Source organism: Drosophila takahashii, chromosome 3L (genome assembly GCF_030179915.1).
Source record: "Drosophila takahashii strain IR98-3 E-12201 chromosome 3L, DtakHiC1v2, whole genome shotgun sequence".
Classification (NCBI taxonomy): domain Eukaryota; kingdom Metazoa; phylum Arthropoda; class Insecta; order Diptera; family Drosophilidae; genus Drosophila; species Drosophila takahashii.
This window is the reverse complement of record NC_091680.1, coordinates 8962436-8983455: the sequence shown is the minus strand read 5'-3', so window position 1 is coordinate 8983455 and position 21020 is coordinate 8962436. Positions and strand designations below refer to the sequence as shown.

The following is a 21020-nucleotide window of genomic DNA, read 5'->3' as shown; positions in this document are numbered from 1 at the left end:
TACGTTTTTATTGTCAAATGGTAGCGATAATTGTTTTTGCATTACTTTAGAAGACATTTCAAATGTATGTCTATTGATATCTTTCTTCCACAGTGCAAACAAAGGGGCATTTGCAAAATTTGAGGTTATGATCTAAAAAACTAAATTTCTCCAAGAATCGAAAAAAGTGGATTTTCTGACTACATTTATTTTAAAGAGAATTCCATAATCTTTAATTCCCAAAGGTTTGATGGATGGACTCCGCTGGACTCGCTTTGTATCTCTATTTAAAAATTGGTTTTCTTTAAAAATATTCATGTTAGACCGGTCACAAAAACAATCGATTACAAGAAAACCACGATTAATTTAGATTGTTTAATCACACAAATACTTAGTGCACACTACCATCCCTTGAATTAATTCAAAAAACTCCACTTAAATTGCTTTAAGACTCTTATTTTTAGCAATTAAATAGTCTCAGCATTGCGTCAAATTTCTGAGGCGTGAAAATGCAACATACAGCAGCTGATCTAACAGCTGTAAGTTAGCAGAGGCGGCCTCTATTGAAATTCCTGAAACGTAACATTGAAGATTGGTCTTCTGTTAAAGTATTCTAGAAAACACAATTTTAGTTTAACGACTTTAAAAAAATGGGTTTTGGCCAAAAAAAGTGGTCAAATTCCCCATAGTGCATTGGCGGCTTTCGGCTTTTGCCATAAATCTGCGGGCAGATTTTGTCGAGGATTTGTCGAGGATCCTGGGCCGGATCAGGGCATATATCATTCCATCATTGTTTGTGTGCTTTGTTTCGCATTTTTTGCCCATTCCCACGCCTTTGATGTTGAAAACTAAATTACCGACCGGCAGCCGCAAGACGAAGCGAAATGAAACAGAAACCCATCAACAGGCGGCGAAGTCGGCGGATCGACGGAGCGTATATGGGCGGTTCTTTTACAAACCGAACACCTTTTATTGGCTCACATTTTTGATTTGCCTGAAACTTTTTTTACACGTACTATTCGGAAAATAAGTAAACACGTGTATCAGGATTTGACCGAAAAAAAATTATTTTCCTAGTTAGAATTTTTTTAAGTGTGCCAAAAATTGTCAAATTTGAAAAAGAACCCTCTCATTGAAAATCTGTATCTCCGGTTATATGAATCCAATTGACTTCATGTCTTTTGCATTAATTCCTCTAAAACCTCTCCTTTCAAAATAAAATTTCTTAAAAAAATTTTTTTTTTAATTTCTTAATAATAAAAACAAATTAAGATTTAAAAAAATTTTTTAACTATTGCCCCCACAAAAAAAAATTTTTTTTTTTATTTTAATACTTGCGCCATATTGTTAGTTACAATCGGTTTTTGTAAAAAGTTGGAGCCACTTTTAGTTTTTAAAATATCGAATTTGTTTTTGCAAGGCCTCGGCTTTTTTCTATGAAAAAACGTCGCAGCAAGTAGATCTACTCTCTCACTCTTATCGGATCCTAATGGAATTTATGTTTTCTCATTGTTTATTAGTCCTTTAACAATTGTTAATGATTAAAAGTTAAGTTTTAAGTTTTTTGACAATTTCTGAATGACAAAAAATAAAAAGTCATTTTTTAATCAATTAAAAACTTACAACTGTTTATTTAACCGTCTATTTAATAAACAATAATTTTAAATTTATTTTATTTATTATTTTTTTATATTATGTAATTTATTAAACATTTTTAAATATTTATTTTTAAATTTAAAAAAAAAAATTAATTAAATTTTATAATTTTTTATTTTTATTAAATAAATTTTTTTAAAAACTTAAAAATAAATATTTAAAAATGTTTAATAAATTACATAATATAAAAAAATAATAAATAAAATAAATTTAAAATTATTGTTTATTAAATAGACGGTTAAATAAACAGTTGTAAGTTTTTAATTGATTAAAAAATGACTTTTTATTTTTTGTCATTCAGAAATTGTCAAAAAACTTAAAACTTAACTTTTAATCATTAACAATTGTTAAAGGACTAATAAACAATGAGAAAACATAAATTCCATTAGGATCCGATAAGAGTGAGAGAGTAGATCTACTTGCTGCGACGTTTTTTCATAGAAAAAGGCCGAGGCCTTGCTAAAACAAATTCGATATTTTAAAAACTAAAAGTGGCTCCAACTTTTTACAAAAACCGATTGTAACTAACAATATGGCGCAAGTATTAAAATAAAAAAAAAAATTTTTTTTGTGGGGGCAATAGTTAAAAAATTTTTTTAAATCTTAATTTGTTTTTATTATTAAGAAATTAAAAAAAAAATTTTTTTAAGAAATTTTATTTTGAAAGGAGAGGTTTTAGAGGAATTAATGCAAAAGACATGAAGTCAATTGGATTCATATAACCGGAGATACAGATTTTCAATGAGAGGGTACTTTTTCAAATTTGACAATTTTTGGCACACTTAAAAAAATTCTAACTAGGAAAATAATTTTTTTTCGGTCAAATCCTGATACACGTGTTAACTTATTTTCCGAATAGTACGTGTAAAAAAAGTTTCAGGCAAATCAAAAATGTGAAATTTTTTTTTTTGCCAAATCTGTTCGGTTTGTAAAAGAACGGCCCATATATGAGTAATCAAGCCGACATGGCCGGCATTAGCATATATGCAGATATAAACATATCTGGAGATACATATATAGATATGGGTGGCCGAAGCCGAGGAAACCGAGCAGTATCAATGGCCATGTCCCGGCGTGTGGCGCCCAGCCTTTGGCAATTATTCAATGCGGGTGCAGTCGTACACGGATTTGGATTTTGGATTTTGGACTCCGCCGGGGGTTTGTTTTCGTATCTCTGGATAGCTGAAGAACCGGGGACCACCGTCGGTGCCAGCTAAATTACGCATGCAAAAGGCGCACAGGGCGTTGCACAGAAATAAAATAAAATAAAACCGGAGACACTCTCATCGACACGTTCACATGCACTTGGCTTGTTTTCTTAACAAATTGTAGGGAAAAAATGTGCGCAGCTGGGGTTCGAATTTCGTTTATTGCCAATTTTTGGCCTCACATATTTTTCCTAATTTCTCAGCTCGAGCCATAATTAATTTGTTGGGAAAAAAGGGCCACACCTGGTCAAAAGCGCCGCCAGCGATGGATAATTATGATGTGTAAGCGGCGGCCTCGGCCTTTTTATTTTATTTTTATTTTTATTTTTTTTTTTGGGTGGATGTCGAATGTCTGGCGATTCCGTTACTTTTGGTCAAATTGTGTGTGATGGCCAACAATTGATATTTGGCTGTTTGTTATTTAATTTTTAATTTACCGCTGTGGGTTGAGCAAAGAGGCGGAATTTCATTAGTGAGCGAAAAATGGCTTTGCAATTAAATAACACACTTCTTTGTCGGGAGGAACATTGCAGAAGATTATGTAAACCCCCGAGCAATTTAATCTATTAATAGCGATAAATAAACTTTCTTTGCAGGCATTTGTGTTAATAAATAAACACTCAACGAGCAAATAAATGTGCCATAAATAATGCGGTAAAGCAGTTATAAATTTAATTTGAGTGGTTATTAGCAATTGGTTTTTCGAATTACTTATGCGATCGTTTTGAAAAATATACCAGAGTAGAGCTAAAAATATGGGCAATAAAGTTGCCACCTATTGTCAATTAGATTGAAATTCACAATAGCTATTTTTACCGCTTTTTATGATTTATGGTGTTAAATAAATTCTTTTGATATAGTTTAATAAATTCTCTTCAAAAGCCTATTATTTGGGGTAGGTTAGAAATGAAAGATTTGAAAAAGCAGAAAAGCTGCAATTGTTTACCATTAAAGTTTATCGCTTTGCTGCTCCAAAAACGGGACCATAAAAATCCCTGCTTTTTTCATTCTTTGAATAGAATAGCTGGCCATTTTCGCTCATTTCCTTTTTGGCTGCTCCAATTGATTTCCTGTTCCACATGTTTCCCGTGTATCAATTACCATGCAAAATATTCCCAATTCTCTATAAATAGGCGTGTTATTTTGCACTCCCTCCCACCACGTTTTTTATTCTTTTCGAAATTTTTCTGCAAGCTTTGAACTCTTGCATCAACAAAGCGATTCACTTTATATTTATTGCCGTCAACGTCACATTTCCGCTTGATCTGGCGCGGAATGGCCATCAACGGAACGTCATTGGCACCAGCAACATTTTCAGTTGGCTCCACAATGCACCACCACACAAACAAATCCATATCCATGAACACATCCATGACCACGTCCCTGTAGATGCCACATTTGATTCGGATCACTCCGGCCACACCTACAAATTGTTTGTGCTCCCCCATATTGTGTGCTCGTGTGACGCGGGGGCGGAGGAGAACCGCTATATACTTGTAAATATATAATATGCACTGCGGAAAACGGGTCTATAGTATAATTTCAAACTGATTATAAAGATAATAACACATGCATATCAGAAATTTCCAGCAAAGGATTTGATATTTTTATCCCATTTCTAGTGACTATCCTTAAAAGATTTCATAAAAATGTAAGGGCTAGTACTCAACTCAACAAAAAGTCGTCCAAAACAAAAAACTTCATATGAAATAAATTTTTTTGACTTTTTTTTCGTATGAAGTTTTTTGTTTTGGACGACTTTTTATTGGGTCGAGTACTAGCGCTAATATTTTAAATAATTTGATAGTATTGATTTTAGAAACACTACTCAAATATTAATCTTTAATATATTGAACTGTTAATACTACCATATTATTGGATGTATTGTTTAATACATCAGGTTTTCCTAAAACGTTTCATCTCGAAATCTCTGGAGATTACAGTTCTTATGAAAGACATACTTTTCTTGTAGTGTACTACAATATGCACCGCTTGTGTGGGGCAGATTTTTCGCAATGCAGGGAGATGGTACCGGGAGTGAGACGAAAATAGATCAGGTCTAGGCTGTCATGGTAGCTGCACGGTCGGAATGCCACGGCAGCAGTGTTCTTGGAAGCCCCACACTGCCCCACTGAGAATATTCCCCTTCCCCCTTTTCCTTGTCATTTGGCTCTGCAAATTGTTGTTTGCATTTTGGTGCAACGCTCGGTGCAGCGAATTATTTCGTCTGTGGATGCAGGAAGTTGCTGCTTACATTGGCCCTCGATGGGGTGTTGAAATGGCATCGAGAATGGGAAACTGAATCTCAAATCGAATGGAATGAGATCACATCGGATGCACAGGCTGCTGTCACAGTTATGGATTATGGCGGAGGGCTTGAGATAAGAAAACAAAGACCGTTTCGATTCTGTGGCAACTTCAAAGGCAATCTGCTGATGCAGGCACAAAACTGTGGCCCGTTGCAAGTTGCAAGTTGCTGTTACATCAGCACAAGACTCTCTCAATTACGAGTGCAATTGGCGGGGCACGAGTAACAAGTAACAGCAAAAACCGGTACCAAAGCAGAGGTTCTTCTGGTGCTGCTGCTCCACGGCTCACTGCTCCAATCAACCACTTTCAGTTCACAGCTGATCATGAACTTCGGCTAAATCAGCTGAAAACGAGTTTTTATGGCATAATAACCAAACGACCGGGGAAGAAGTTAAGGCTACACTAACAGCCCCACAACAATGATGACGATCTGATCCGAAGAGCCAGGCACTGTTGGCCGTGTTTGCTCAACTGCTTTTCCAGACTGCAACTTCGGACTGGGTAATTGAAAAAGTTGTTAGCCACATCAATTCCAAAACGGCCGTAAACTTGTTAATGCAACCCAGCCGGGCCGAAAACGCATTAAAACACCAATAACCGTAGTGGCCGATGGAATCGCTATCGAAGGGTCTGGATCTGGACGTTCTGCTCTCGAACAGATTGTATTGGCCAATAAGGAAGTAAGCAGTACGAAACGGGTAGCACAAATATTTGTTTTCCCTCTGATTGTTTTCGGGGGAAAATTCTGGGAAATATTCTAAGTTGCGACCACGAAATGTAATTCCTTGGAAATGGAAAACTCAGCGAACTAAGGACAACTGAAGCGACAACAACACGGCGAGGCAAATCGAAATAAACTTTATGCACGTAAAATTTTAATGAGCACAGCACGAAGTCAATTTCAATGCTAATCCGGCGGCCAAAAGCCAGACGATGGACAAATGGACATGCGGACATTTGACCAGGAGTTTCGGGGGACCACCGAGTTGATGTTGCTGCTGTCGCTGTTGCTAGTTGCTGGTTGCTGGTTGCTGGTTGCCAGTTGCTTGTTGCAGTTGTTGCACATGTGCCCTAAAGCCACAAATCACGAAGGTGGCGCGATCTGACATCCTACTCACAACGGAGGCCCTCAGGCAAGGTGTCGCTAACACTATGTAGTCAACGAGGGGATTATCCCAGCTCCTGCGGAACCAGAGAGCTATAAAAACTAGCCATAAACTAGGGGCTATTTCCGCAGCAATATGTGTATCCATATGTGGTACACTAAAATCACATAAATTAGTGGAATTTATAATTAAATTCGATATATTTTGTTAAAATCTTGATTTTTATATAAAAATTAAATTTAATACAACAAATGCAGAGATAACATCTATTTTCATTATTTATTGATTTTTTTAGAATTTATTGATCAACTTTTAAAGAAAGTATATAGTTTCTTACATATTTTCCAGGAAGTTACGATTACATTTAGGTAATAATTAAAATCTTGGAAAATGCCTAGATAGATTGTAAAGATTGCCGTGATTCAAGAGCCCAGCTGACTAGTGTAAACCGAGAGTTACGCTTGAACTTGACAAATGCCCAAATAACGTGATGCCGAAACAAATCCTGGAGGTGAACCTGAACCGGGAGGTAATTTATTATTGAACCATTTATTAGAGCGTGTCGTTGTCGTGGTCGTGGCTCTTTGGCTCTTTGGCCGTTGCAGTTGGAGCATTTTGTGGCCAAGTCTGCGCACAATTGTCGCTAGGGCTTGTCAGTCATTCATGGGATGATTTGACGGCTTCGTTTGTTCGCTGCACAATTTATAGGTAACTATTTGCTTTGCCCGGAGCGTTTCTGGCATTTGAAGCAGCCGATTCCCACCGACTACGTTCATGTCTGGCCAGAGGATTGGGAATGGTAGTGGGAATGGGACTGAAATGGGGATCGGGGGTACCTTTGTCTTGGTCTACCTGTTGGCATTGCAGGAAGCGTTCACCTCCACGCACACAGCAATAGAGACATGCTCATAATGAGGATAATCACGATGGCGATGATGACACAAAAGACAAAGCTAAAAGCAAACAAATAAGCAAACAGCAGACAGAAGACAGAAGACGGCGATACACAAAAAATTAAGGAACAAAAGTATCCATATATGCATGAGTGTTTCTGTGAGCGCCGCGGATTCGGATTCGGTGTCTGCCACTTGACGTGCCTGCCCCATTCCCCACCTCTATATGGTTGCAATCCCAGTCCCAATCCCTATCCCCATCCCAATCCCAAGCCAACCCAAGCCAAACCGCGACTCATCGCTGGCCTGCGGCTTTTGTGCTGGGTTAATTACTAAGCGAGTCACACGCGCTTGAATTATTCAAGGCTATCTTCTGGATGCATTCGTATCTATTGCCAGCTGCGCTCAGATACAAAAGTCTGGAGATGCACGGCGCAAATTTATTGGTTCAAGGTTCTTGATTCAACAAATAATAATGTTTAAAAGGTATTAATCTTTCCAACAAAATCATTAAGTTTTTAAAAATTATTTCGTAAATATTTAAATTTTTTTATAAGACGTATTAAAAGGATGAATTAAGTTAGTTATATTTGAAATTAGTACGGGTTGATATAACACTTGTAAAAATTTTTGTCCGTGTGCAGGGGATTCGTCGTTATCTGAAGACCTGTGGTTCGCAGTGAACACGCGTCTTGTAACTCAATCTGCTGGATTGCCAGTGGGGGAAATGGGGGAAACTGGAGGGGCAAGGCATCTGGCTTTGTTTTGTTCAGGGCGACAGCATTTATGACTAAGTATTTTATAATGAAGTGGCAAATGTGTAGCTGCAGAGTTGTCCGGCTAAATAATTGTTAGCATTACGCTGCAGATTGCTTGCATTTTTTCGCCTGAGCAGGGGCAATATGGATGGCCAGACATACAGAGGAATTTATATACAACACGTATCTATGGCGAAAAACTATATTATTTTTTGTACCACCCAGAGGGGATTTTATGACAGCTTTATAAAGATAAGTTTCTGGGCAGGGCGCACAAGAACTAAGTAATTAAAGGATTGCAAAATAAATAAATAAACCGCTTGAAGAGTCGACAAAATTAAAGCTTTCACTAATAAAAATCATTGCTTTCAAAATTAACATGTGAAAATAACCAAATAAATGTATATAATTTGAGCAATTTAGTTACAAGGTTTTATCTCAAATATAAATTGATATTTCTAGAAAGATTTATCTTAATAATCACGAATTAAGCTAATTAAATATACATAAATTATTCATTTTTTCCGTCTTATTTGCTCATTAAATTATACTGCATGTATTCCCATAATAAAGTTGTCTATATAATGGAGCTCTACCCAGAATCGGTTCTCTAACTCCCGGGTCTCGGGCTCATTGACCCATCAAACGTTATCTTTACGCCACGCCACATATTTCTGTCAAATTAATGGGCAAACTGTGCACATTTTGCTGCATAATAAACCCATGGCGGGTATTTTATTTCGAATGTTTGCTCATTGGCGAGTCCAGTCACATATCATCCATATCCTGAACGGCGACTTCCTCGGCGATCGTGTGCCTATATGTTTATACTTATATATAGACGGTCGGTTCAAACAACACGTGTTCGAATGGCGAATGCACTCACATGAACACAGGCACACGAAGACAAACAGACGGAGTGAGTGAATTTTACAAGTTATTTTATGCAAGCCATAAATATGCACTTTACACTTTGCACATTTCCCCCGCAACTCCGCTAATTCCCCGTTTGTCTTTCACTGGGCGGGCAAAAACAAACCGCAAATGCCTTGGCCAGATGCTCTTAGTTAGACCAACACAAATACTATATCCAGCCATTCAGACATTCAGACACATGGCAGACGCCATGGTCTTCGGTCTACGGACCACGGTCTCCGGACTCCAAAGTTAAAGTCCATGAGTGGCGGCCCCCAGAGCCTGCATACAAATTATGTACAAACATGTTTTCAGAAATGTTCAATTCATTATCGCTAACAAATGCCGATCATGTTGTGTTCAACACAGTTCAAAGCACTTTTCTGCAAATTATTGCACAGATCTGCCGCTGGATTGATGGCCCGTTTCAAATGCAACTCGGAAGCACAGCCACTCACTTTACGGGCTCTTTTTTCCCCGACTCTCTACTCTTGGCGCTGCTCTCCTAATCGTAATTGCTGTTCGGCTAAGTGATATGCCGTGTCCAGAGATTCTCAATTACACGGCAAGAAATGTTCTGAATTAATGACGAAATCAATAGATGCTACTAAGAAAGGTTGTAAAATTTATTCAAGAATATTTATAATACAAATTTCAAAGAAAGAAAGACTGTTAGTTGTTTTTATCGAGAGTAAACATATCATGATTATTAACACCTTATTGTTAAATGTTTTATTAAGGCCCAATTAATATTTATTTAATGCTCAATGGTTTTATATCTTTCTTTTAGTCAATGGTTTTTTAACTACTTGATATTGATCTGGAAAAATTATTTTTCGTTTTGAAATTTTTTTTCAAATATATCCGTTTTTAAGGATTTTTAGTTTATTTAATTATATTTAAATCAAGAAAACAAATAAATATATTTTTGGAGCTTAGACCTTTGAAAACTCTTATTTCCGCCCCGAAAAATCAGAGTAGTTTTCTCAGAATATTTAACAGCCATTTATTTATTTATATTATATTTATATTTATTTTCAGCCATTTGATTTAAATAATATGAGAAAAAAAACATTCGTTTTTTTGCCCGCAGATTTCGAGTTTAGCTGGAATCTGTTTAGCAGACTGTACGGCTTTACCCCATCGCTCCCTTTGCTCGAGAACACTTAATACACAATTTCCGCTAGCGGATCGGCAACAGGGGGAAAAACTAAATAAAACCAACTCAAACCAAATAAAACAAAACAAAGCCCTATAAAGTACTTGCTCCTCGGCTGTGCCACTCTGTAGATGAGAACGCTGTTGCGTCTGCGCACAAAGGCGATTTAAATTACAGAACGTGCCCGGCTGCAAAGGGAATAAAATCGAGAATAAAAATGCCAACTCGACGCAACTTCCATTCAGTTTTCGAGGCGGCACAGCACACAAATTAAATAGCAATTAACATGCAGAGGCAGCGGCAGCTGCAACTGCAACTGCGAATCGAGTTGCCACAGGTCAACCAGATGCCCGCAAGTTTACGACTCCAAATCAGCGGCAAATGTGAGCGTAGCTGATTGATTCAAATAAGTTTATGTGGCTGGGCCTAAGTGGGTCACGCCGAGCACTTTACAGCCTTTTTTAGTAATTTTCAGCTGCCTCCCACGGCCGGAGGCACCACATGCTCCACAGTGCGTATGCGTTACGAAAATGATTATAAATTACACTGCGAACGGAGCTGGGGAACTGATAAGTGGACCCAGAACCTCTGACAATTCGATTTAGAAGGGGCACATAGCTGGCACAGCCCACTCTTGCCACCACTTTGTCATTGAAATGGTTTGAAAAAAACGTAAAAACGACTTAAGCCAAACGATTCAAGAACAAGTCCAAAAGGCGTAGGCTGACCCGAAGTACGCTTCCGTGGTTTGTCTTTTATTTTTCATTTTTTCCCCTGGCCTTTTGTCTCTGACCGTGTGTAATAAGTATGCAAATTGCGAATGCGAGTGGAAAACAATTGATTTTTAATGAATACTGAGGTCAGGGTCGGAAACAAACACTACACTATAACACAGCACGGCACATGAACCACTCGACAATTATTGGCCATAAATGATAATGAACTTCAGGCGGGCCGCTAGCTAATAAAATGTGAAACCAGAAATTACCTCAAACTATTTGGCGAGGAAATCCTCTGATTTACGCTGATGTGACGGCTATAAAGCGTTAACTTCTAGGCGGAGAGATATATGTGGCACTTGTGTATGCGAAGCTGATTCGCACTTTTACGATTATTTCTTGCAGATTGTAAAAAGATCACACATTAAGGCACTTTTATAACGTATTTGCAGGCACTATTCGGGCATCACTCTGTCGCGATTTCGATTTATTTGCATGTTAATTCAGCGATACTTTGCACATTTCTTTCGGCACACTCTCCAGACTCCAAAATGCGAAGCTGCGAAACTACGAATTTATTTACTCGGTTGCACTTGGTCACTTATGTTCACTACTCTATTTATTCGTCTTCGAGTCGCTTTTTTTGGTGGGGTAGATTTCTGCCGCTCACAAGACTGCGCGTCGCGAGTTAATTAATCCAACTGAATCGGAAAACCGCACAACCGCCTTCGTCGAACGCAAAAATGAAAATAAAACTGACTCCAGAAATCCGAAGCACAGACCCGTTTACAGAGCTTCGGCGTGCAACCGCTAGGCAGCTGCTGGTGCGCTGTTCGGTGTCTCGTGCTTCGTCGTATCCATTGGATACCATTGGATCCCATTCGGGGGAAGCACAGACCCGTTTACAGAGTTTTACCATGCAACCGCTGTTAGTTTATACCATTTTTAACAGCGACTGTTAGCCGCCAGGGCTGCACAAGAGCATCTGTAAAGATACATCGGTAGCGGGACTTGAATCTCACTATTCTTCCAATATAAATAAGAAATTAAATCATTCTTAGGAGATGGTGTGAAAAAACTGCTGTTCTTATCGGCAATGAAGTACACTTCTTCTTGTTGTCCAGTTGCAATATTAATCAAATTTTACATCTTTTAAAATTCTAATTAAATTGTAAGCTTTGTAAAAAAATTATTATCTTAAAGTAAATATTTGTCTCTGAATCGCGAGATACTCTTTGCTCAATAAGAGGACATTAATTATTGCGAAATGAGATTCTCTGTTGACTTTGACTTGTTGATAATGGAAAACCACTGGCGAGTTGTGGGTGATATAATCTTGAAAGATTAATTGCACGGGCGAGGAATGTGAGCCCATTGAAGTTCAATATTATGTTGTTGGATTGTATTATCACTATAATTAATTACAATTAAATAGGGCAAGTCGTTGTAGCTTCAGTTGTGGTTAAACTGCGGTAACTCAAAATATTTTTATCTATGGGTTGGATTCAGAATCAGACTAATTGAAAGACAATAAATATCCAAATGGAGCAACTTTATCGTTGCAGTTGTGATTGTTCTAATTTAAGTATTTACTGAGAGTCCCATTAGCATTACCCTTAAGCGAAATGGTAAGCCACGAACAGCTCCACCCCAGTGATTTTCTCAACTATTTGCTCCAGAGAGCACTTATCGCCTGATGATCGCCTCCCGATGATTCCCCCAATTTCCGCAGCGATTTCTCGACGCAGTTACCCAACAATTTCTCGCTGGCGGACAGACCAAAGCAAACTATTTAGCTGCGATTAAAGAACTTCATTCGGGGAGAGTCGAACAAATTGCGGCTAATTTCGCCTGCTGCGACTAACTGCCTTGTAAATGATATATCTTTCGCTCGGGTTTCCTTTTTCTGGATTCTTTATAGGACATATGCGCACGTACCTCGCCAGTTTGATGGGCCGTGCGGAGAGCCGCGGCAATTTGAGCAAATTTGCATAGGAATCGCTGCTCGAAGCGGGCCAAACTGCCGTCGAATCCGCACACGAGTCGCTCACGTGCCTGCTGGATTAAAATCGCACGCGTGCGTGCCCAGTAGACGGGATAAATGTGCGACAGATGGCTGTCAATCAGCCGGGCCAGCGTGGCGTCCACGTCGGCAGGAAGTCGCGTTGGCATCGGTATCGGGATTCCTCCGGGGTTACTCTGCGGAGGAGAAGTTGAGGAGGTTCCGTCAGTTCAGGACAACAGGGAAAGAAAAAACCCTTACAAGATTAAAAAAAAATATCTTCTGGAATGGTTTTTAAAGATTTAGTAAATATACCCTAAAGTTATAAACTAAAATTAAAAAAGAATTGGAACAAATCTATAAATTAGTTCTATGAACCTATATTGTATTTATTTTAAATTTAGATCAAGAGTCCTTAAAGAAGAATTCACAGTTAAAAAACTTACTTTAAAAGGCAATATAATTTGTGAGTCCTTCCAAAAATATTTTGTTGTAAATAAATAAGCATCAACGCAGCTCAGAATAATTAACAAATTTTTAAATACTATTTCAATAATTTTACTCAGTTGTGTTCTCGAATGAATTTTAAATACTAACTAAAAAAGTTTTAGTGAAAGGCAAAAAAATAAAATTAAAATACCTGCTTTATCTGCTTGTAGTATTTTCGTAACCCTCTAATAGTTGACACTCTCATATTTTATTTCCCAGTGTAATTACGTACCTCTATCTCCAGTGGGACTTCCTCCTTCGGCGGCTCCAGCTCGTCGACCGCCTGCTGTTGTTCCTCGGCAATGCTGGCACTCAGACTGCAGTCGATGGGCAGGGCATCCGTATAGGACCCGGTGCTGCCCTCCGCCAGATCCTCCTCCTGCTCCTCCTCGGACTCCCTCTCCTCGAGTGTCGTGGGTGCTGGCTCATTCCTGATCAGGGTGATGGTGGTCGCGTTGGTGGAACTGCTAGTTGGCATCTTGGGCTGACCCGTTAGCCGCTGTTTGCACTTCTTGAGGTACTTTTGAACCCGCGACTTGCTGCGGTTCAAAGTTGCTGATGCCGCCGAGGTGGAGGAGGAGGCAGAGCTTGTTCCCGGGTATCGACAGCACACATAATTAGCATTCGCGGACAGCTGCTCCACCTCTGGAGGTTCCTCCTCCGGGTCCTCCGCCTCCTGATCCTCGTCGTCGCGAGCTATGGGCGCTGCTCTGGCCCCTTTCATGTCCCTGTCAGTGGCCGCGAACGGGGACTCTGGGCTCTCTATGCTCGGGATCTGCCCTCCTGGACTTCCCCCACCAGGAACATCGATTTGCGTGTCACTCGCCACCAAGATCTCGGCTAATTCCGCTCCTGCTCCTGAACCAGAACCAGAAACAGCTGCTTCTGCTCGCCCTGCCTCGATGTTCGTGTCAGCCTGGAAATGCAGAGAAAACAGAAAGAAAAGACCTCAGACACGTGTGGAGTTCAGAGTGCGCTTGTGTATCCGCCAGATACACAATTGCCGCATTTCAAATGGGCCAAAGTTCTTTGCACAGGCAATGGCCAATGCAAAGAGCCGCATTAAACACAATTCGTTCGGTTGCCACCGGCAACGGGGGCTTACAGTGGGGCAAATCAGTAAGACCAATGCCAATTCTAGAATTTCTTAAGATTTAGGTATTTTTAAATGAAATCAAAGCCAAACCAAGGGCTCTGAAGAGAGTGCAACAATTATTCTTACTGAAAAACGTTAACCAGATCTTGTTTATAAAGTGTTGATTTTAATTGTTTGTCTAATTTAGTTTGGTTATTGTGTATTTAAATTTTAATTTGCTGAATAAAATAAAGAAAAAAAAAAATAAATTCCTTAAAAACCTAGAAATGATTTAAAACCAATAGATAATGAAATTTTAAATAAGATAAAATTGATTGAATTTTTTAGATAGCAAAATTAGGAAAACAAGTTGAACTTATAGAAACAAAGATTTTTATTAAAATAAATAATTTCTAGATCTGAATATTTACTCAGTGTCTACAGCGAAATGGTATTTCCTATAATTAATTGAATAAATAGCTCAATACGTTTAAATATACACTTCTCAGGAACTAAGCTCCTTAAAATACTGAAATATTAGAATATATACTATATTTAGTGCCAAAGATGTCAAAGCTAGTTCCAAGTTTCGATCCATTTTCCCATACCATATCGTACAATGTGCTCAGTGGGACGAGGGGAAGGCGGCCCGGTTCGCCTTGTTGCATGTTAAAAGTTAAACAGAAATCAATTGGGGACAGCATTGATCCGAGAGACAAGACTAGGGAAAGGGAGTGCGAGGGGCCCCATTGCATGACAATCAAATGAAACGTCAAACGTTCGTTTCCAGTTAGTTTTAGTAGTTAGTGGCGATGTTGTTGTTGCTGCTGCCTCAGTTGTCGTTGTCATAGGTCAAGTGTAGCACAGTAGAATTCACTTTCTTTCAGACACAAGCACACACAAAAATTTACAGTGAAAGTGGATGTGGTTTTTGGTTTTTCGTTATTTCGTTATTTCGTTTTCGGTTCGGGGATGCGGATGGGATGGGGCTGGGGATGCGGCCTAGCAAATAGCCAAACTTTAAACATAACACACATAACAAAAGCCTGGCATGTTAGGTTTTTCTGTTTGCGAACCGAAATACTTTTGGCCGCGGCCAACAATGTGACATTGTGCGATGCCGGCGCTTTTCCATTTATTTTCCCATTATCCACTCACTCGCCTTTCCACGCCCAAACGAATTTAGCAACTAACTGGGCCCAGGAATGTGGCTAGCTCTGCAAGTCCTGCCTGGCCTGCAGCTTTTGGTCCTTCGTGGCTGAGTCCAGAGCGCCAGCGTTGGCCGCCAGATGTCGCCCTCGGCGCCTGCGCATGCGCAATGAATGCGCATTGCCCAGACCCCGACTCGAACTCGGACCCCCAACCCCCCAGTTATTGGCAGTACGGTCCCACAGACACAGATTTCTGTTGTCGAAGCTTATAAATTTCCACAATTTGTTCAGGCCGGGCTTTTTGAAGTGCGGCCGAAGCGACGCCAATAAATACCAATAAATATATCATCAATATTTTCTTTTTGGGCCAGGCACTGAGAGAAAAAGTGTAAAGTTATAAGGCTAGAAAATAAGGTTTACACATACAGGTTAAAAAAAGTATCCCTTCAAGTTGTTAAAATAATTTAAATGCCACAATAAAAAAAAACAAAACAATATAAATTACTTTTGGAAATAAATAAATAAAAAAAAATAATAAAAAGATAGTTCATTAAAAAAAAATATTCTTTCAAAACATGATAAAATTTATTTGAAACAATAAAACAAGTAAGCAAACCTATATACATAAATGGTTTTTGGAATTTAATAAATAAATTAATTTTTTGTAATAGAACAAGGTAAATAATTAAAATATTTTAACTAATATAACATTTAACAATAACTCATAGCCCAGCTATATATTTTACAACTACCATTTGTGAGCTTATAGATTGTAATCTTAAGTAAAAAAACATCTTATTTAATTTCATAAAATTGTCGTCCCTTTTTTCTTTCAGTGCATGATTCTGGCTCTGCATTCCGGCCATTGGCCACCGCTTAAAGATCAGTGCCCAGTGGCCATGGCAGTGGCACGCACGATCAGAAAAAAGGCAGAATCAGAGGCAAATGCAATTTGCTGTCATGCCAACTCTTGACCAAGTGCCGGGCACTGCTCATCAATTAATTGCCCCGGCTGGTCTGGTTTGGTTTGCTTTTGGTTTCGGTTTGGAATGGGTTCGGCCCGCCCGGGGGCGTTTTGTCGGTGAATATCGGTGGGTATCGGTGGGTTTCGGTGGGTCTCGGCGGCGGTGCGTGAGTCTTGGGCAGTGGGTCGGTGTCGACCGGCTAGCCCGCTGTTCAAATTATGGCCGCGCGTCAAAAGGAAATCGAAAATGTTGCACTAGTTGGCTGGACAAGCCATTAAAGGAAGGTCGCCCCACTGCACCGACAGCACAACCTTGGGGCTATGCCGTGTATCTAAAATATACCGATCTCCGATCCGATCCAGCACTCTCTCACGCATCTGCGGTTTCACCTAACGCCGCTGTGACCCAAATCGGAATCGGGCATCCACCATCCACTCCCCTTTGATTTAGTGGACTCGGACAAGATTGGAAATTAATTTTTATGCATCTCTTGTCACATTTGTGTTAATCAAAACATTATGACTGCGTTTTCTGCGTTTTATTTTGTTATTAATTGGACAACCTACTCCGGCAATCTAAACACCTGCGGAGGAGCCGCAGCCTAAGAGCCAGAAAGCCAAAAAGCCAAAAAGCCAAAAAGCTGGAACTGTCATTGCCATTGCCATTTGGACGTACTGCCTCTGACTCTGCCTCTGCCCACAAAACAAATTAAATTTATTGCGTGTGATTTTGATAGCGCAGAGATACACAGAAATATTGCGTCAGTAACTAATTTGTTAGCTGACTGGCTGCTCGTTGGAGATTGTAACGAGGCGCCTTTGGTAATATACAAATCACAGAAAAATAGGTGTGCAATAATTCAACATTAAATTAAAATTTAATTTAATTGTAATGGGTTAATAATTTAAAAATCATTTTATAGTTATCTCCAATTCCAAGCATTAAATATATATTTTCAATTTTTTGTAATATTTGAAAAATTAAAAATTTGAATCATACAAACTTAAAGCCTAAAATTAATATTTTGATATTAATAGCAGATAACCGAACAAAAATTTTATTTGTAATGTAGGCACTTACAAAGATTGTGTTGGAGGTGAAAATTGCCACTTTGGTGGCGAAGAGAGAGTGTGCGTGTGTATCTATGTAAAAATGCGTGGGCTGCAACTGCCACTGCTCCCAAATTAAAGTGACAGCGCCAAGAAATTGAAAATGACTGTGAATGCGTGTCGTTAATGGGCTGTCCTAACCCCAGAGACTAAGGTTAAAGAAAGAGAAACTGAAAGCTGGACAGGAAAACAGGTAAACAGCGGGGTGGTCAATAAGAAAATTCATTTGCATAGGAGGCTGACTGAAAAATAGCAAACATAAAAGTAATAATCGTATTTGATGGCAGGGTTTTGAGGCTGATGACGGGATTCCTTTTCGAGCGTTTTTTTAAAAGCTGTTTGATGGAATATATGACTCATAAATGACCATCTATAATGAACATGTCATAAAGTGTATTTGCGACAGCTTTTAAAAGACTCCGCTATTGTTTTTCTTTTATATTAAACTAATTAATCATTAGTTTTAAGGTTTAATATTTTTAAAAGAAATAAAATAAAATATATTTTTTGATTACCACCATCTGAGCTGTCATAACTTTAAAATGCTAGCCAAATTGTTACTTAACAGTCCCGCATTTAAAAGCGACCCAAGACGAGCCTAGCCATTGCACTTCCTTCCACTTATAGGTCAGATCGGCTTATTCGATTACAAAACCCATTTCCTATATCAAATTTGCATCTCGTGCGTTGAATAACAGCCCCTGCCAATTGTAGGAGGTTTATGAAAGGTTCAATGTTTCGGCCTCCTCGCAGACATGGCAAATGCGTTGCAGTTTTGAGCTTTTAGTTTTCGGTTTTCAGTTTTGAGTTGCATTTCACAGTCGAAGACGAAGACGAACTCAAAGTCGCGAGCTGGAAAAATTCCCACGTCGTGCGTGAGTGCGCGGGAAAATATTAAACAGATTTTCATGTCTCTGTTGCCGTCTCTTTCCGAGGAAAACATAGGGAAAATCGCGCTCAACCGCATTTAACAGCTTTGGAGATTCGATTTGAAAGCCGTTCGTCGTCGGCGATTTTTTGCTGCCATCGCATGTCGCGTCGTTTTTGCATGATTTCTAGTTAAAATGCAAAACTCAGGCTGCGATAAATAAATATGCATGGCTCGGATGCAGCGAACAATGTGGAAAACGGCAACCGAAAACCAAAACTAAACTTGGGACTGAAACTGACGAGCGGCGGATGCACAGCCCCCATCTATCCCATTCCATTCCATGCGATTCGATTCGATTCGATTCGATCCCATCCAGCTTTTTGGAATTGGCCAGCCAACCAAGTTAACTTAACAGCGGCAAAATCACCAAACAGGCGGCGCAATTAGCCACCGCTGCCTGCTAGTTGCATTTTTTATTTGCTTTTTTGGTTTATTGGCCATTGAATGCACTGCTCCTCGGCCGACAGTCCACCTGTCCATCTGTCCGGCCAACAAATGAGCCACTGATAAATATTATTAGCGCACGGCCAGTCGCAGTTGCAGTTGCACCGCCGAAACCGCCGAAAACCAAGTGCAAGACCAGGACCTGAACCCAGAGCACACTGGAAAAAAAGCTTAGAAAGATTACAGAACTTTTTTATCAAAAAGAATCTTCAAAAATTAATTAACTAATATGTTCCAGCCTTTGAGATTGAAATATATCATTTTAAAAACTTTAATATTTTATATGAATGTGTAAATAAATACATAGTTTTTTTTTCTAGGAAAACATAATATTTTAACACATTATATTTATAAATATTTTAATATATATTTTTCCAAAAAAAACATTTCTTTTCGTTAAGAAACATAAATGATTCGTAGTACATAAAGTTTAATTTCTCTCAGTGCATAGATCGCTGCGCTGGCTGCCACATTTGCGCCATAATCGCAATTTATTTAAATGCAAAGAGGCAGCGGCGTGCGGGGATGTGGATGGTACTATTGACCACCACTTGAAGTGTAGTCCTACCACAAGTGCTACTACTGCTGCTGCCAGTCTGCAATTAATATCGACATTTTAACACTTTACGTTGAATTATTGCATCTCTTACTTTTCCCGATTGTTATTATCAATGGGGGCAGACAGTCCGTTTAGCTAGTTTGGTGGTCTTCGTCTTTGGTCTTTGGTCCCAGGGAGCGGTGGCTTTGAAACCCATCAGTGCCGCCCCAACAACTTTTTACTTTGTCTAGTTTATTTTGGCTCCTGCTCCTCAGAGCCGCCAAATCTCGGCTATTTCCTTTGCATTTTCACTATCGTATTTCGTTAATGGGCGGGAAATGCAACTGTCGCCGCACTCGAGTGTCAAGGAAAGCATCGGCATAAGTAGAGTTCCCTGGTCGCTGATTGAATAACGCCAATCGAGGTGTGATCTAACTAGTTTAGTGTCGGAAATTGCCAATCTTAAGCCTAGGAAAAAGCCGTAAAGCTGTATCTCCAGCTGGTCAAGAAGTACAGTTGATTAGGTGTTAGGAGAAGGATTTATGTAGCAGTAAATAGACTAGGTGGGTGATTCCAAAAAATGTCTTTAAGTAGATCAGTGGCTTGGGGAAATGCCATTTAAAACAGAAAGGAATTCCAGTAAAAGAGAATTTAAAAGGTGTTTAAAATTGTAACTAACCACCGTCTTGCGGATCCCAAGAAACAAACCTGTTGCTCGAAAAAAAGTTCCCAAACTCCATGTAATGCCTAAACTTTCCCCAACTTCCCTTAACGAACTGGCCGCCGTTTAATCACAAATCAACTTTCACGCCCCCAAAAACTCAAAACACTCGAAAATGTGAATCGCGCGAATAAATATGAGCTCGCGTCTTGAGCGCTCACTTAAAGCTAGCCACATTAATCTACAATTACTTTGTATGCCCCGATGGCCGATGGCCAAAACCGAGAAAAATGACTCAATTTAAATCAATAAAGGGCAGGGAAACGGGCCAAAGAGCCAGAGTAAAGTACGTGGTGACCCCGAATGCAGGAGATTGAGGGGTAGAGGGTGACCCACCGTCTGAATGGCCGCGTACGAGTGCCAGATCAACTTAGGACCGAGGGGCTGCGGATCGTAGCGCAGGCGGGCATATTGCTTCATGAATATTTTCCAGATTACATAAGCCATGGTCGAAGCGTCTCCGGTCATAAAGATCGATATCCACATGCAAATTATATGCGTGCCAGGAAACCGCCGGCACCTCCAATCCCAACCAATCCCAGCCAATCCAATCCAGATTCGGGACTGGGACCGGGATTTTTTCCAGGGGGCCCGGGCTTAATGCGTAGTTTGTTGTGTTGCGTTTATTGTTTTCATAAATAAAGAAAAGGCACTCCGAAACCGAAATTTGTCGGCTTGCATTATTATTATTATTCCTTATTATTATTGTTGCAATGGCGATTCACTTGGCGATCGGCGGTGGACCGGCAGACAGATTCACTTCATTTTTCACAGCACAACCGCAAAAAAACCGAACCGAACGGCTTAAACCAACAAAGGCAAAAGGCTGGGCGCATACAAAAGGAAGGCAGTGTGGCAGACTTTGGGCTCCCCCTTCTCGTGATCTTGTGTA

General features: G+C 39.5%; 1 protein-coding gene across 2 annotated transcripts in view; it reads right to left on the bottom strand.

Moving 5' to 3' along the window:
• Pura (Puratrophin-1-like) overlaps nt 1-21020 on the bottom strand; it is a 60271-nt gene that overhangs the window by 35398 nt on the left and 3853 nt on the right. The window contains exons 1-3 of one of the 2 annotated variants that reach the window (XM_044394668.2): nt 20465-20635; nt 13427-14110; nt 12642-12902 (exon numbers count right to left, since the gene is read on the bottom strand). In XM_044394668.2, coding sequence (XP_044250603.1) covers nt 12642-12902; nt 13427-14110; nt 20465-20614 — 1095 coding nt within the window. In that variant the 5' untranslated portion in view covers nt 20615-20635. Of the gene's footprint in view, nt 1-12641; nt 12903-13426; nt 14111-20464; nt 20636-21020 lie in introns of those variants that run through there. The other variant, XM_044394667.2, reaches the window with a different exon arrangement.